Raw genomic sequence first — 18,354 nt, forward strand, 5'->3', positions numbered from 1 at the left:
CAGAAACAGACTCACAGATACAGAGAAGAGACTTGTGGTTGCCAAGGGGGAGGAGGGGTGGGGGGAGGGAAGTATAGGAGTTTGGGATTAGCAGATGCAAACTATTATGTACAGGATAAACAACAAGGTCCTACTGTATAGCACAGAGAACTATATTTGATATCCTGTGATAAACCATAATGGAAAATATGGAAAAGAATCACTGTTCTGTACAGCAGAAATTAACACATTGTAAATCAATTATACTCCAATAAAATTTTTAAAAAAGAGAGAAAGAAAGAAAGAAAGCTGTATGCCATGCGGCTCAGACAAATCTGAGCTTGGCCACTGCCTGGCAATATGACTTTGAACAAGTCACATGGCTACTGAGGGCCCATTTCCTCCTCAGTGAAAAACAGGGCCACGGCACTTGCCCTCCAAGACTACCATGGGATCAAATAAAATAATGTATGTGGAAGTACCTAGCCCAGCGTGTAGAAGACGTTCCATAAGTGTAAATTCAGTCCCACTTCCCTCTGTATAAACATCTCTCCAGGGCTTCCCTGGTGGCACAGTGGTTGAGAATCTGCCTGCCAATGCAGGGAACACAGGTTCGAGCCCTGGTCTGGGAAGATCCCACATGCCGCGGAGCAGCTAGGCCCGTGAGCCACAATTACTGAGCCTGCACGTCTGGAGCCTGTGCTCCGCAACAAGAGAGGCCGCGATAGTGAGAGGCCCGCGCACCGCAATGAAGAGTGGCCCCTGCTTGCCGCGACTAGAGAAAGCCCTCGCACAGAAGTGAAGACCCAACACAGCCATAAATAAATAAATAAATAAATAAAATTTAAAAAAAAAAAAGACAAAAACAAAAAAAACATCTCTCCAGAGGGAATTCCCTGGTGGCGCAGTGGTTAAGACTCTGTGCTCCCAATGCAGGGGGCCCAGGTTCGATCCCTGGCCAGGGAACTAAATCCCACACGCATGCCGCAACTAAGAGTTCACATGCCACAACTAAGAAGCCCATGAGCCGCAACTAAGGATGCTGCCTGCCAGAAATAAGACCCAGCACAACCAAATAAATAAATATTTTTTTAAAAACTCTCCAGAAAAGATCTAGTAAAAACTAATTTATAATGATAAAATTCATGAGTGCTTATTGATGCTCAGAAGGAAAGAGAAAGAGAGAGAAAGGAGAAGTTGAAGGAAGAAAACCCATCATCGACCACCTTTAGAGAATTCAAAGGAACCAACTCATTTTCTGAAAACTGGTAACTAAAGGGAGAGAATTCAAGTCAAGCATTTAACTTGCCTTTCTTATATGAACTATATTTCAGGTTAACAAAATAATTGATGGGAGATGATTCTGAAAACTGGCAAGAGTAAGAAACAAGCATTCAATCTGGTTTTCTTTACAAACATGCCTCAAGACAATCAATTAGGTAATAAATGAAGAAGAAATAACAGAACATCACCATTTTGCAAACCCTTAATGAGATCATGATCACCAATAGCTGTTAATATGACAAAGGAGAGAAACACATGAAGGTTATGTGCCTCCTGATGAAAGGATACATCAGACCTATGAAGTATTTTTGAAAAAGAACTTGAATCTGAATCAGAGTAAGACTTTATATCTAACTACAGTTTACAGTTCTGTAAAAGGAGACAAAGGATGGCATCACAAGAATGTTCAATGCAATCAGCAAAATCCCAAATGTTGGAAATTTCTAAAGGACAGAAATCTCTATTTCTTCACCAAAAAATAAAGAGAAACCTGTAGATTAAAATAGATTGAAGGGGGCTTCCCTGGTGGCGCAGTGGTTGAGAATCTGCCTGCCAATGCAGGGGACACGGGTTCGAGCCCTGGTCTGGGAAGATCCCACATGCCGCGGAGCAGCTGGGCCCGTGAGCCACAACTACTGAGCCTGCGTGTCTGGAGCCTGTGCTCCGCAACAAGAGAGGCCGCGATAGTGAGAGGCCCGCGCACTGCAATGAAGAGTGGCCCCCACTTGCTGCAACTAGAGAAAGCCCTCGCACAGAAACGAAGACCCAACACAGCCAAAAAGAAATAAATTAATTAAAAATAAAATAAAATAAAAGATTGAAGAGACTTACCACCAAATGTAACCAGTGGCCCTTTTTAGATGGTGATTCAAACAAACCAACTGTTTAAAATATACATACAGGGACTTCCCTGGTGGTACAGTGGTTAAGAATCCTCCTGTCAATGCAGGGGACACGGGTTCGATCCTGGTCCAGGAAGATCCCACATGCTGCGGAGCAACTAAGCCCATGCGCCACAACTACTGAGCCTGTGCTCTAGAGTCCGTGAGCCACAACTACTGAGCCCATGCGCCTAGAGCCCGTGCTCTGCAACGAGACAAGCCACTGCAATGAGAAGCCCATGCACCACAATGAAGCGTAGCCCCCGCTCGCTGCAACTAAACAAAGCCTACGCTCAAAACTGAAGACCCAATGCAGCCAAAAATAATAAATAAAAAAATTTAAAATATATGTTAAAAAAAAGAATATATAAAATAGTGAAAATAAAACAAAATATACATACATACACACACACACCCCTGACAGTGCACCCTGTGGGGAATTCAGGAATCAGAAAAACAGGATACTGGCCCTAGATAGTTGAGATGCATATCTAAAGAATAATTTCAATGAGCCCAGACTCTTGCATCTTCCCATATACAGAAAAATACTAAAATAATTAACTTGAGACACCTTTTTTTTTTTTTTTTTTTGATGATTAGCAGTAATCCTTTGACATTGAACAACATGGTTTGGGGTTGTTTTTTTTAATTAATTAATTAATTAATTTTTGGCTGCATTGGGTCTTCGTTGCTGCACGCAGGCTTTCTCTAGTTGCAACGAGCAGGGGCTACTCTTCACTCTTAGTTGCGGTGCACAGGCTTCTCGTTGTGGTGGCTTCTCTTGCTGCACAGCACGGGCTCTAGGCATGTGGGCTTCGGTAGTTGTGGCTCACGGGCTTAGTTGCTCCGCAGCATGTGGGATCTTCCCAGACCAGGGCTTGAACCCGTGTCCCCTGCACTGGCAGGAGGATTCTTAACCACTGCGCCACCAGGGAAGTCCCTACATGGGTTTTTGTTTTTTTGTTCCCCACCCCCCCACCAGCAAAACTCCTATATATCTTGGCTCCTCCCTTACCCCTTTGGAACAGTTTCTCAGAGCCATCTCAGAGGCTGGTTCCCAGGCTGTAGTCCTTAGTAGGCCCCCAAATAAAACATAACTCACAACTTTTAGGTTGTACTTTTTCTTCAGTCAGCAGCAACGGTGACTACAGTTAACAATACTGTATTGTATATTTGAAAGTTGCTAAGAGAGTTCTCATCACAAGAAAAAAAAATTTTAACTATGTGTGGTGATAGATGTTAACTTATTCTGGTAATCATTTCCCAGTATATACATATATCAAATCATTATGTTGTACACCTAAAACTAATGCAATATTTTATGGCAATTATGTCTCAATTTAAAAAATAATTTTTAGATCTGATAATCATTTTTTTTTCTTTTTTCTTTTTTCTTTAAAAATTTTTTGGCCGTGCTGTGCAGCATTAGGGATCTTAGTTCCCCGACGAGGAATCGAACCCATGCCCCCTGCAGTGGAAGCACAGAGTTTTAACCACTGGACCACCAGGGAAGTCCCAATTGTATTATTTTTAAAGGAATCCATGTCTTTTAGTGAAATACACTGATATATTTATGGATGAAATGATATGCCTGAGATTAGCTTCAAAAGAATATGAGGGGAGAGCATATGGATGAAACCAATAGCTATGAGTTGATAACTGCGGAATCATGCTTTTAACGTGAATGTTTGACATTTTCCATAATAAATTTTTTTTAATTTAAAAAGCAAAACAGGGGGGCAATTCCCTGGCGGTCCAGTGGTTAGGACTCCGAGCTTTCACTGCCAGGGCCCGGGTTCAATCACTGGTCGGGGAACTAAGATCGCCGCATGGTGCGGCCAAAAAATAAATAAATAAAAAATTGAGAAAAAATAAAAAAACAAAACAAATAATAATAATAGCAACAACAACAATAAATCTCAAACCACACCAATCTGACATCCATCCCACCACTCTACAAAGACTGCTCATGTGTAGGTCCCCTCTGATCTCCAAGAGGCCAAATCCAGAGTTGGCTTTCTGTCCTGTGGACTTCAAGAATGCTTAAGAGTTGACTTCTCCGTCCCTCCTGGGACACTCTCCTCTCTTCCATGACACTCTCCCAAGTGGCTCTCTGGCCAATTCGTCTAAATGTCCTTTTCAGTTTCACCAACTCTACCTGCCCTCTAAAGGTTGAATTTCCCCAGGATCCACTCCTGGACCCTCTTCCCTATATCCCTAGGTAATCTCATTCATTCGCATGGATTTCAATATCATCCTAGTCTGCTGGCTCCCAAATCCATGTCTCTAGCCTAGAATCCTCCTTTAAGTTACAGACATAGGTCATATGACATGACATGACAAGACTAGCCTGACATCTCTATTCAATGGCTTTAACCTTACATGCCCAAACCCTTATTTCCACCTGCCACCTCAAACCTGGTCCTTCCCAGGGCTTCCCCATCTTTTCCATCTACTTTTTTTTTTTTTGGCCACACAGCACGGCATGTGGGATCATATTTCCCTGACCAGGGATTGAACCCACGCCCCCTGCAGTGGAAGTGTGGAGTCTTAACCACCAGACCACCAGCTAAGTCTCATTTCCATCTCCTTAAATGACCCCACTACCATCCAATTGCTCAGGCAGGTACCAAGGTGTTGTTACAATTCCTCTCTTTTCCTCACTGGCCCCCTCTTGTCATCCAGCTCATCATAACAAGTCCTGTCAGGCTTCCCTGGTGGCACAGTGGTTAAGAATCCACCTGCCACTGCAAGGGACACTGGTTCGAGCCCTTGTCCGGGAAGATCCCACATGCCCGTGGGAGCAACTAAGCCCATGCGCCACAACTACTGAGCCTGCGAGCCACAACTACTGAGCCTGCGAGCCACAACTACTGAGCCCACATGCCACAACTACTGAAGCCCGCATGCCTAGAGTCCGTGCTCTGCAACAAGAGAAGCCACTGCAATGAGAAGCCCGCACACTGCAAAGAAGAGCGGCCCCTGCTCGCCACAACTAGAAGAAAGCTCGTGCGCAGCAACAAAGACCCAACACAGCCAAAAATAAATAAATAAAATAAAATAAATAAAACATTTAAAAAACAAGTCCTGTCATTTCTGTCTCCAAAAGGAGTATATGTATCCTCCATCTCTCCAACCCTGAGCCAATTCACCACCATCTTTTGCTCAGATTACTGCAGCCCCCTAAAAGTCTCTTTGTCTCTTTTCTTGCCATCTTCCAATCCATTCCCCTCAAAACAGCCAGAGTAATTACTATTTTAAGTATTTAAACATTATAGGGACTTCCCTGGCAGTCCAGTGGTAAAGAATCCGTCTTACAATGCAGGGGACGTGGGTTTGATCCCTGTTCAGGGAACTAAGATCCCACATGCTGCGGGGCAACTAAGCCCGCGTGCCATAACTACTGAGCTCACGCACCTCAACTAGAGCCCACGTGTTGCAAACTACAGGGACCACGCACTCTGGAACCCACGCACGACAACTAGAGAAGAGAAAACCCGCATGCCACAACTAGAGAAAAGCCTGCTCACCACAACGAAGAGCCCACGTGCCACAATGAAAGATCCCCCATGCCTCAGCGAAGATCCCACGTGCTGCAACTAAAACCCGATGCAGCCAAAAATAAATAAAATAAATAAATAAATAATAAAAAATCTTTTTTAAAAATTAAAAAATAAAAATAAAAAATATAGATTGTGTCATTACTGTACTTTAAACCCTCCAATGGCTTCCTATCTCACTTGTAATAAAATCCAAATTCCTCACCTCTCCTACACAGGAGACCGTTCAGGATCTGAGCCCTCCTACCCTCCAACTGCATCCCATGCCCTCTCCCTCCTGGAGTGACTCTGGCTCTTTTTCAAGGTCTTAAACATGGCACACTGCTTTTTGGCTCAGGCCATTTATTCCTACTACTCCCTTGGCCCGGACCACACCCCCCCCAGATCTCCACCAGGCTGGCTCCCCATCCTTGAGACGGCACCTGAAACACCACCTCCCCAGAGAGCCCTTGGGAGCATCACTGTTCCCTGGGCATTTCCTTCACAGCAACTGTCACATCTATAATCATTTAGTCAGTTGTTTTCTTGTACAAAGTGTCTTGTGTCCTTTCAACTGAAAACTCCATAAGGGTGAGAAGCAAAGAGCCTGGGCCATAGTAGGTACTCAATGAATTTCTTTTATCATGGTAGAATTCCATGAATCTTTTGTGAAGCACAAAAGCTTACAGTCTGATTGGAGAGACACGGTTTATAAGTATGAAACAATTAGGAAGCAAATGCAGACAGCATAATCAATGCAAAAGTGAGTTGCCCAGCTTGTGAGTGCAGGAGTGCAGAAGAATTCACATCAGGTTCTCTGCTAAGAACAAAGACAGTTCACATACCACTTTTTCAAGGTGGAAATAGAGCCTGAGGCACTGAAAAATGCAATCAAAAGGAAGGGTCAGAAAAGCCCAAGCAAGACGATCAGGATACCAAGAGACTGGCATTTCTCTTCCGTCCCCTCCCAGGGTTATGCCAAAACTGCCTTAGAAAGTCGTAGAAGATTGCAGAGAGACTTTGCCTAAGAGTCAGAAAACCTGAGGACCCCTATCCCCGCCTTTAGCTGGTTGTTGACCTTGGGCAGGGCACCCGTGCTCTTTGTGGCTCCATTTCTCACCTAACATTCAAGGCTGGGAGTGGGCTCTTGAGGGCTCTCTCCTGCTCTCGACTTTTTAGGTTTCCAAGCGACCACGTGTAGCTGGGTGAGCTACACAGGAGCAGAAATCACTTTACAGGGTGAAACCAACCGTCAAGGGAAAGCCACTGGGATTCAGGGCTCATCTCACCATGTTCTGGAACCACACTGGGTGTGGCAGGAGATCAGCCTATTGTCACCTACCCAGTAGCTGCTTCCATCCCACTCCTGGAGTCAGGATCCAGGGAAGAGAGGGGAGACTGGCTTTCAGACGCAGCAAAAGATTTGTGAGGAACCCTTCCCCTTGGCTCCCAGGCCAGGAAATGCCTGGCGGAAGGCGAGGCAGTTGAAAGCACTAGGACGGGAGCCAGCCAGCAAGGAGCAGGGCTGCCTGGGGCGTGGGGTTTCGGGCCCAGGCAGAACATTATTTTAGACCAACAGGAAAAAAAAAAAGTCGTGGTTCCCACCAACTTCCCAGCCCCTGGAAACTGGAAATCACTAGCGATCCACAGGCCTGCGAACACTTCCACCCTCTCCCGCCCAGCAGAGATGGCTCTGTCTGGAGGGGAGAATGAGACCTCAGGGCGCACGCTTCCAGTACAGTCTCCATTTGCAGGACTTGCTTCCACGTCTGGAGAAAAACTTTAGAAAAAAAATGACCTTTTCTTCCCACCCACCCCCGCTGGCCAAAATCTCTCTCAGAGCTTGGTTTCAGCCCCTCATACTAGGAATTATACCCAAGTGGGAGGGTGGCAACCAGTGGCTACCACACAGTGGGGAAGGAGAGAAGGAGATGTCAGCCACCTGAAGTTCCATGGGGATGGGGAGAAGGTGGGGAGAAGGGTCTGACGAAGGCCAGCCTTCAGGGAAACCAACTGAGGGGGCGGGGTGTGAGGTGGAGAAGGGCAGCCATGGGTGGGAGTCCACAGCCTGCCAAGGACCAGTCCTGGGCCCTGGGCCCGGTGCCCATTCTCTGATCTGCCGCATTGTTCAGCTATTTCCTTCCCAGGAAGTAGTAAGCGGGTGGAGGGGGCCGGGGGTTGCATGGCGGGGAGTGAATGGAGCAGGATGGAGCTTCCACTGGGGGAGGGGACCGTGGGTCCATTCCCATGACCAGCTGCCCTTCCGGCTGCCCTGGAGCTGCGTGGGAAAAGGTCTTGGAAGTGCTGGGGACAGTGTGTGTGTGCGTGTGTGTGTGTGTGTGTGTGTGTGTGTGTGTGTGTTTTCATTTTTGTCTGACTGCCTTGCTTGGCTTTAGTCACAGGACAAAGCCCTTTGAGAGACAGTCAACAGTCTACATTCCCACTGGGCTGTGTCTTGGGAGAGGTGTAAGAACCTGCCCCAGCGCCTGAGAGAAGGACACTGGAGGCCTTAGGTCCAACTCCCTGGAGGAGTCTTGGCTTCTAGTGAGTCTAGATTGGCTGACTTCCTGGATTTACAAGGATGCTTCTGGAACCTTCTGCTAAGCTCCCAGCTTCCTGGCAGCGCTGTGTTACTAGCTGGATGTTGGGAAGGGGGTGGGAACTGGACATGGAGAGTGAAGTCAACCATTCCCACAGCATCCCCCTAAGAAGCCCAGAACCCTTCATGACCACTTAGATCTTAGCGCCAAGCGGCATGCTAAGAGATTATATGACAGGCCAGTGCTCTGCCTTCCGGCAAGACGCCTTAAAGCAGAAATCACAAACTAGCAGCCCACAAGCCAAGTGCATCCTGCAGACACATGCCTTGTTTGGTAAGCACAGCGCTTAAGAAGGTTTTGAGCCAATACTGAGAGATTTCACCAAAAAAACCTCCATTTCTGGTCTTTTGAAAAAGAAAATTGAAGCCATATTCTCCCAAGACAGCAGTTGCTGCTGATCCCATGACAAAGCTGAAACTCCTCAGTCTAGGTGTTGTCTCATGAAGAGACCTGCCGCATGTGAGTGCAAATCCATGGAAACACAGCTGAGAAAGCCAACACCAAACTGAAAGCCAAGGTCACCTCTGGGGAGGTAGGGAGGGGACCAGAAATGGAAGAGATGGCCCCAAGTCTGACCATAAAGTTTTACTTTTGTATAAGGAGATTATAATCACACAAAACTTGCATAATTAAAATGAACAAGAAATAGAAATGCCTTAACCTAGTAACTGTTAGTCTGACCTCAGTTTACCTTCCCAGTTTATCTCAGATTACTCTCCTCCAGTCACAGTTCCCTGAACACACTCTCTTTCTGCTTGCATACCTTTTCTCTCTTCTTCCTACCCACAATGCCTTTCTCCTCCTCCTCCTCGTGCTCTATGAAGCCAAATCCAGCCCATCCTTCAAGACAGTAGTCTTTCAATAATTTAGCTCACGTACACTCTAAACAAAATTTTAAATGATGTACCCCACAATGAAGCTGTTTTTTTTAAAAACTATGTATTCTCTTGAAATTTTTAAATAACAAAAAAAAAAAAATGGTTTTTCCAACCGGGTTTAAATAGTTGCAAAGGATGTGATTTCTGGTATATTGGAAATATTAACATTTAAAAATAAAACTTGTATTAAATGTATCCAGTGGAATCACAGTGGTTTGATACCCATCATCAAGCATTTGCAAAATACATAAGCAAGCTCTTCTTTAACAAAGGAAAATTTACATCATTGCTTTTTCTCCTTGAATTCATATTTTCTTTCCATTCCCCCCCACATAATGCTATCCTAATGTAATATATAGTTTATGTTTGAAAATCTCTTATTGATCATCAAACCACACTTCGCTACCATAAAAAAATATATATATAATATAAATTAAAACTGTAATGAATGAATAAACTGTGGTATATACATCCAACGGTATATTTTTCAGCCATAAAAAAGAGTGAAGTACTGATACATGCTATAAACATTATACTGACTGGATGAATCTCAAAAACATTATGTTAAGTGTAAGAATCCAAGCACAAGAGGTCACATTATTGTATGATTCCATCTATAGGAAATGTTCAGAAGAGATAAATCCAGAGAGACAGAGCACAGATTATTGGTTGCCAGGAGCTGAGCAGAAGAAGGAATGGGGGTGACTGTTTAATGGGTACGAGGTTTTTCTTTGGAGTGATGGAAATGCTTTGGAACTAGATAGAAGCAGTGATTGCACAGCATTGTGAATATACTAAATGCCACTGAATTGTTAACTTTAAAATGGTTACTTTTAGTTATGTGAATTTTACCTCAATAAATTATGTTTTAAGAGCTTAAAAAATTAAATTTGTATCCTTTTCTTATTTTTCGTGACCATAAGGCTCTAGAGTTTAAAGTTTTCTTCTGGATTGACTTATCATTACAGTGATCATTAGTTCACTGTCAAAACAACAAATATATATTGCAAATGTTGATGGGGAATTATGAAACATTAGAAGTAGAATTTTATAGGAAATACAACTCATATTGAGATAGATGTACACATGCTGGGATGAGACAGTGATCAGCACCAATTTTATTTCCACATTTCACTTTTATAGATGTAAACGCTGAGAAATCTTGTTCACGTAAATAAGTACGTGGGAGTGGGAGAAGTTCCAGCAGAGCCACTCAATAGCACGTAATCATCCAGCAGGTGACAACTGAATTTGTTTCACCTCCTTCAACTGTTAAAAGCAAAATATTGCAAAATCTTTGATTTGCAAAAGGATTTATTACCCAGTCATTTTGAGTCATTTACGTTCTCAATGTTGAAATCACTTATTTATTTATTTATTTATTTATTTATTTTGCCTGAACTATGTGGCATGTGGAGCTTCCCCAACCATGGATCAAACCCACGCCCCTTGCAATGCAAGCACAGAGTCTTAACCACTGGACAACCAGGGAAGTCCTGAAATCACTATTTTAAATTTTGGAGCTTTGTTTGGAGCCTCAGAGAATTTTACGCACCGAGGCAACATACTAAAATAAGATTTAGGATGGGCAGGAGATAAGTCCTTTACGTAGTATAGGCGAAGTTATGCTAAGCAACATCAAAATCTCAGTTCCTTAAACCAATAAAGGCTCTCTTCTCCTCCACCCCAACCCCCAACTCACGATGCATGTCCATCGCAGGTCAGCTGGAGGTTCTGATCTATGCCATCATCACTCAGGGATCCAGACTCCACCATCTGAAATGTCATCGGTCACCATGGCAGAGAGAAGGTAAGAAGAAGAATCACACACTGGCTCTTAAATGCTTCCACCCAGAAGAGACTCACTTTTGCTCCTATTTCACTGGCCGAAGCAGGTCACATGGCCACAACTAACTTCTAAAAGGTGGGAAAGGACCTGGAAGGAGGAAAACAGGGAAAGTGGGTGAACAGCACAATGATCACACCTTTCGTCTGTGAAGTGGGAGGCAAGACATCGGGAAAAGGAAACTGGGAGAGGCATTCTCAGGTGTGGAACAGTACTTCTTGACGATGTGTTTCTGGAAATGGATTCCCTTCAACACAATCCCGCCACCTACCCTTAGAAAAGCCTTTTTGTATCTCTAGGCGTACACATGCCCAAGCGTGAAGATCACTGCTGCCTTTGCAAAGCCTTCCCACCTTTTAGGTGCAGGGACCTCTCTCTGAGCTCTTGCTGTTATTATCGCCTGTACTATCCATTTGGAAGCTTCTGAGAATTAATTACCTTTTGTACATGCGTATCATGTTTTCCTAACAAGCTGTAGTCTCTTTGAAGACGGGGACGATATCTTCAAGTTTTTATATCCCTTATACTACCTAGCAAGGATGGTCAGAAAATATGAGTTCTGCTGAATGGCTGAATTGGTCACTTTCTCTGTGTGCTTCCATCTCCTCATCTGTGAAACTGGAATTCCAAGGCTTGCCCTTATGATTACAATTAAGATGACAGGAAAGCTCCTTCCACTCTCCTTTACTTAACAAGGATCCGCATCTTGACACTGCACATCTGAAAAGCTGTATATGATGATGAGCCATTGAGGGCTCTTGAGAAAGTCTGTGCTCAAGCCACATGGGGTCCCCATCCTGCTGACCAGAAGCTGACTGGAGCTGAGGAGAAGCCCCGGCCCCTTTCAGTGGGGCGTGAGCTCTCCTGCCACCCAGTCATCCAGGCTGCCTCCCTCAGTCCCATCACCCCCTGCTGGGAGCTTACAGCTCCTAAGGTGGGCACGTCACGATAGAGAACAAGGTCAAAAAATATCAGGACAGGGGCCAACCAGCCACCTAGTGCTTGACTCGCCTCTGGAACATCCCCACTAAGCATCGTCCAGCAAGCATATGCCTGAAGACCTTCGGAGACAAGAAAGTCATCGCCTGTTATGTACGGCAGCGCACAGCACCTTCAGAGAGCTCTGACTGCTTTCACAGGGTGGGAACCTTTGTCGAGGCTGCATTCCCATGAGGACACATGTCCAGAGAGGAGAAGAGACTTGCCTGCTATGTGTCCCAAAAGTGAAGGAGCCAGTTAGCAGGCTTGTGTTAGGTACCACCAGGTGCCCTAGACTATGCTGGTGAGTGAGGGCGGCATGAGCTAGGCCCTACAGAAACACCCCATCTGGGCAAGGACCAGCAAGGTCCACACAGATGAGATCAATGCCTGGCAGTGCTGATAGAGCAACATCTGGGAAGAGTGCACTGAAAGGAAACCATCCAAATCAGAGCTCCCAGGGAGGTCTAGCCCTGCCATTCCAGTGGGTAAAAAGCGTCTCAGATATATAAGCTCTGAAAATATCAACTGTGGTTATTAAACTCTGTGCCATTCCTGGCTTATTACTATGGACATATTGGGATTTTAATCAGTGAGATGGAAAGGGATGCAGGTAACTGACTGTATCGTCTATGAAGCTGTGAGTCAGGACACCTGAGTTTTATGTCAGTTCTGCATAACTGAATGAACTTGGGCACATCTCTCTGCCTCTGAGTGCTGAGGTTTCTCCATCTGTGAACTAAGTGGTGGGGGGCGTGAATCCAATTTCTTCGGACCTCATACTCACTTGCTATCCCCAGTGCCAGCGCAGGGACTGGCTATCTAGAATATAAACTAGGTACGAATGGAGTAGGTGCTCCATACATGTCTGTGACTGACTGCTGACTCTGCCTCTGAGAGCACTGGTCAGAACAGAGGCTCCCAGACAGCCCAGAGCAAATGGACCCTAGAGAACTCTGCCAGGCAGTTCCCCCTGGAAGACCAAAAGGGGGAAATATCTGTGCGATGCTTGTGAGCATTTTTGACCACAAGAGGGCGCCGGAGCCTCACTCCACCCACATAGCACCTGGGAAAAGAGAGGCCCCATCAGAGGCCAACTGTATAGGGTTGTCTTCAGTGAGCAGAAGCCTCACCTTGGGTACCACTGGGCCAAGATGAGACGCCTGAGATGTAAAAACAGGAGGACATGGGACAAAGGAGCAATGGAGGATGCAGGGGAGGCAGGACCAGCAAGGGGCCAAAGAGAGAAAAAGGGACTTGCTGGGGTCATAGAGAATGTCTAGACCTGGGGTGAGGTTACAACGAGGCCCCCCGCTTGAGGATGCATGCAGTGCTCAATTTCACCAGGGAAAAACCTCTCCCTGTGAGTATCTCAGAGCCTGTGCAGTGCTCAGCACATGTCCTGACTTGAATGCACAGGGAAGAAAGGGCCAGAAGCCAGACTGGGGTGGGTCCTGAATGCCTGACTCTGGCCATCAGCCCATAGGCTCTAGAGAACCATGAAAGAAAGCTCTTTGAAACCGTGAAAGTGTGTTTTGGCACGATTCATCTGGCGGCTGTAGACAAGAGAGATTTAAATATATATATGTCCGTGGAAAGTATAAGCAAAGAAATATTTGGGAGTATGGTCTTCGGGGAAAATCCTAGTGGAGATAATTGCTCTGGGGGCTGTTGCTCCTTGTTCCCCTTTTATGGTGCTTCTCCCTGAATCTCTTCTGAGCTAGTTTCCAGGACACACTCTTGTTGGTTCCAGGAATAAGAACCTGGGTCTGGAGAAGCAGGCACAGCTGAGAAGCCTCTATTGTGAGAGCCTGTCTTCTCCAGGGGCCTGCATCTGAATGTCCTGCTCTGGAAGCTGAGGAGTGCCCTGGGGGTGAGAAATGGGGCATCTCTCTCCATGCTCACCTCTTAAGCCGCCCACACAGCTGTTCTGAGAAGCCAAGCACAGAACCACAACAACACAGGCCCACAGTAGGGTCTGGACTCATGCAGGGGAAGGCAATACGACAGCATCCGGGAGAAAAAGGGCAACAGCCATTTGCAACCACCGACTCCTAAATCTTCCCCTGCCCAGTTAAGTACCCATTTAAGTACCTCCACAGCTCAGACTCTCAGACCCCAGGCTGGGCTCTGAGAACAGTGACTACACCTTATCCACCTCAGCACCAAACACAGGCTCCAGAGAGCAGATGCTCAGCAAGTGTTTGCCAAAAGAAAGAAAGAATGGCTGAAGAGAGAATTAATGGGTAGGTGGTGCGGTGCTCCCCCAGGGGTGACAAGAACCCAGAGCTCAGTGCCTTGCCTTGGCTCCTCACGGCCAAATGTGACTTTAACACCTCTCCACACTTGAACTTCCTGTCCTCGAAATGGAGATGGCCGTTCCCCAGACCACGTCCCAGGGCAACTGTGAGGATCAGAGACGGGAGGACTCATGGCTAAGCCTGTGGACTTCGGTCCCCTATCCCCATGATGTTACAGTATTGAAAACAACAAACTCAGGTAATTCATCGTGAGTAGTTAACAACTACCCATTCAGGCAGCACTGTGAAGATACAGTCGCTCATGGACCCTAATGAGATAATCAAACTCAGATACAGGTAGTTGATATTGGCAACTACCTGTATAATCCTGCTCCGGCCAAATTAGGAAACAAGCCCACTGTAAATTTTTGAGCTCTGCTCACCCTTGCCCAGGTGACTTTTTCCCTCCCACCTACTTTAATGGTTGTAGCCTTTGTTTTTTGCTTGTTTGTTAGTCTATTTCTTAGCCAGGTTACTAGAGAGGTTTGGGTAACTGCTGGCCCTTCTACTTGCCCAAGTGGGGCTTTTCTGTTCCCCGTGAGGCCCTCCCAGAGTCCCCCCTCCCAGAGCCCTGGTCTTCATGGAACCCTGTGGCCCAGAGTCCAGAGAATTAACTCTGGATGGCAATACCAGAAAACCAGGGTCTTAAAGCCTTGTGCTTGCTATGGGACCTTCTTAACTTCGGTTTCCTTAACTGCAAAAAATAGGTAATAGTGCCTTTCTTGCTTATCTCATAGGGCTTTTGAGGATCAGAGACTGCATATGAGAACATGTTTTGTAAACTACACAGCAGTATATGAATGTATTTACTATTACTACTGCTGCTACTGCTACTATTGTCAAGAACTCTGAAATCCTGAGTAGTTTGATCAAAAAGCTAGAGTTAGATCCAAAGGTGCTTAAGTGCCAACAGCTAGCTCTGGGCGCTTGTAGACGGTCTCCATAATTCCTGGGCCCCTGCTCTCTCCTTCCTCCACCTCTTCTCCCAGTAGGGGAAGGGTTAAACACCTTTCGAGGACTAATGCACCACTAGAAAAATAACCAAGGAGAGTATAAATTAGAATCAACTCAATTTCATTCTTGTTAAGGATGAAAGAGGAAACTGTGCTCTTCTTAAGATATCTACAGCAAATATTTATTGAGTATCCCCCCTGTATGAGGCACGTTCCTGCGTTTTCATTAACCCTCACAATAGCCCTATGAGAAAAGGGCACAGATTTTCAAAGAAATAGATACACCTTGAGAGGGGGAAAGATGGGCTTTCATGGAACTATGTAGCCATTCTTTATCTCTTAGACTCCGCCTACTAAATTGAATTGCATTTTCTCTACCATGGGCAGAAATGGAGATACACAGTCTTGGTTCCTGCATGCCCAGATGGGTCCTGCAGGCCCAATGACTCTACCCCCAGGTTAAAAGGCCAGAGAGACTGCACAGGGCTGGGCTGAAGCTAGATTAGTCACTGAGGGGTTCCCTTTGTCCCTTAATCAGGGAGCGGCACCCAGGTGCCCCGTAAGAGATCGGGCCAGAGTCAGGCAGGGAGGAGACCCGAGTTCTAGTCCTGGTTCTGGAACTGCAGGAAGAGGCCGCCAAGCCTGCAGCCATTCTGCATCTGCTGCTTCTCTGCCCCTGCGCTGGAGGGGGTGTGTGTCGTTCTGAAACGGCCGTGTGGGACGGTGGAAGGCGAAGGACTGGGAGTCAGGAGACACATGTGGAGCACACCTCGGCCACTGTCTTCAAGACCTTAGAGCAAAGCGCTTCACCTCTCTGTGCTTCACCTTCCTCATCTGTAAAACGGGAGAGGGGACTGGATTAGAGTCCCCGTGCCGACATTCTGACCCCGATGCACCGAAGCCCTTCTGATGGTTTGCTCTAAGGTCATGAAGACGATGGCCTGGGGTGCCTGACCTCGCTCACCGACCTCCCTTCAGGGGTCTGAAGCCTCCCTTCAGACCCCTGCCGGCGCTCCCACTCCCCCAGCCCAACCAGAAGCCAGAGGGCGAGGGAGCCCATGGATGTTGTTCACACTGACCAGAGGGTGTGGGTGAGCTGGGTGATGAGCAAGGAGGTTCGGGGAAAACAGGGGCTCAGGCCCCTTTCCTGTCGGCCCAGGAACACTGCTGGGGCAGTGCCCAACCCCTCTCCTCACAAGGGCGGGCCCTCAGCTCCTACAACCCCACCCACCTCTGTTCCCGAGGGGGCACATCAGGGAGCAGGGCCTGCTCTCCCGGAGACGGCCGGTCCACGCACCCGCCGCCCGCCCAGTGCAGGCCCTGATGGACGGACAGAGGCAGGGCAGCCTGCAGCCGGGTGGAGAGGGTTTTGCTCCCTCCTCCTGACACTTTGCAGGAAAGTCTTTCTCACTCCACTGGTACTTCTCCCTTCCAGGGCCCCCTTGTGGCACTTTCCCTAATCCTACCCTGAGGGGCTTTGCCCTGTTTCTCAGGGGCATCTGTACTCTGTCAGAGAGCTCCTGGAGATCGGAAAGGCTTCACTCCAGACCTCAGCAAATGAGGCGATGCAGGACATGACAGGCAGGGCAGAGTGCAAAGGACGAGGGGCGAGAGCCTGATCCCTTCTGAGACCTCTGGGCCCCTCGGAGCCTGAGCGTTACCGGCACAGAGTCCCACGGAAGCTCAATGTCAGGGCTTGGGGAAATGCTCACCTGTGAAGGCTCCAAGCTAAGTCACATTCCTAAAAATGCTGGCCGGGCAGCAGTGCCCAAGAATGGCCCGGTCCGGGTGACAAGCATCATCCCCGTCCCAGGAAGTACAGAGCTGGCTGCAGGCCAAGGTGCAGGGTGCAGCCCGGGCTCCCCAGGGCCTCAACAGGCATCCGCTTACCACCAGCCTCATCTATGTGTGAAGCGGGGTGGGAGGCACTTATGAAGACGGCCTCCTCTGCCCTGGGGGAGATTTCAGTGCTACTAGGAAGGGACCCCTGAGCAAAAGAACCCTGGTTATTCCAAGGCCTAAAATCTTTTCAGAAAGGAAAGAAGCCTTTCACCCGTAATCAGATCAGGATTAAACACCCGGAAAGGAATAAGGTGCTTTCTGAATGGGGAGTCAGGACCTGGCCGCTTCTGACCCCAGCTTACTGTGTCCTTGCCAGGAAGCCCTTTAACTACTCCAAGCTTGTCACCTCCACACTCAGTCCGAACACGGCTGTCCACTAAGGCCTCTCTGCAAAGGCCTCACCCTGAAAAAGGCTGCCGTCCAGCTGGAGAGTCCCCTCTGGGATGGCTTCAGGGCCTCCCTCCCCTTCCCAGCTCCCGCTCTCGGAGGCGGGCCCTGCTCAGTAAAGCGTGACGGAGGCCCCCCAGGGAAGCCGGAGGAGCAGGGGCCTTTGAATTATGGAGCAGCTTTCTTAGCCCCTTTCAGAAAGGCCCAGGTGCCCCAGCTAAATAATTCACCACCTCAGGAAGACCCAGTGGTTCCTGCCACAGCTGAAGTAGGTCAGGCATCGGCTTGGCCCTGGGTGGGGCGGTGGGTCTCAGAGCCGCTTCCCCACCGGCGCTAGGAGGGGCGGCAGGCTGGGAAGGCCTTGCTTGCTTGGCAAGTGCCTAGCTGGTCCAAATACTGCAGTGAGGCGAGGGGTACAAGGCAGGAAAAGCATCAACCCCCCTCCTCCCAGAGCCTCCCCCTGGAGCCCAGATAACCCACCCACCTGCCACCCAGTTACCTACAGGGCCAGCGCCTGGCCAGGCTCCTCCTCCCTCACAGCACAGTTCTCTCTTCACATGCAGGTACCAGCTGGGGCTGCAAATGTCACCCATGAGCCTTTAACAGCTAACACAGTCATCAGCAGAACACCTTAGATACAAGCTGCTCAGTGCAGGCCTGGGATTTAGGAAGGGGGGTGCGGAGTGAGGCAGGGAGTGGAGAGGGACACCAGGGTCACCAAGGTGCAGGCGAGGAAGTGACCAGGGCTAGCCACTGCCACTTCAGCTTTGCTCAGAGCAAGGCTGGGAGGAAAGCCGGCAGGAGGGAGGCTCTAGGGCCTCTCCTGCCCTCCCTTTCTAGGGTGGCTTTGAGTCAGGCTTGGAAGGGCATGGGGGCTGGGGGTGGGG

At 47.7% G+C, this 18,354-nt stretch overlaps 1 protein-coding gene across 1 annotated transcript in view; it reads right to left on the reverse strand.

The window, feature by feature from the left end:
- The window catches only part of LOC309624796 (uncharacterized protein), a 99,755-nt gene that overhangs the window by 54,084 nt on the left and 27,317 nt on the right, over nt 1-18,354 (reverse strand). Inside the window, 1 exon segment of the mRNA XM_082383402.1 lies at nt 10,864-10,937. Within this exon segment, the coding sequence (XP_082239528.1) occupies nt 10,864-10,937 (74 nt within the window).

This window comes from Balaenoptera borealis (genome assembly GCF_965194805.1).
Source record: "Balaenoptera borealis genome assembly, chromosome: 3".
Lineage (NCBI taxonomy): Eukaryota > Metazoa > Chordata > Mammalia > Artiodactyla > Balaenopteridae > Balaenoptera > Balaenoptera borealis.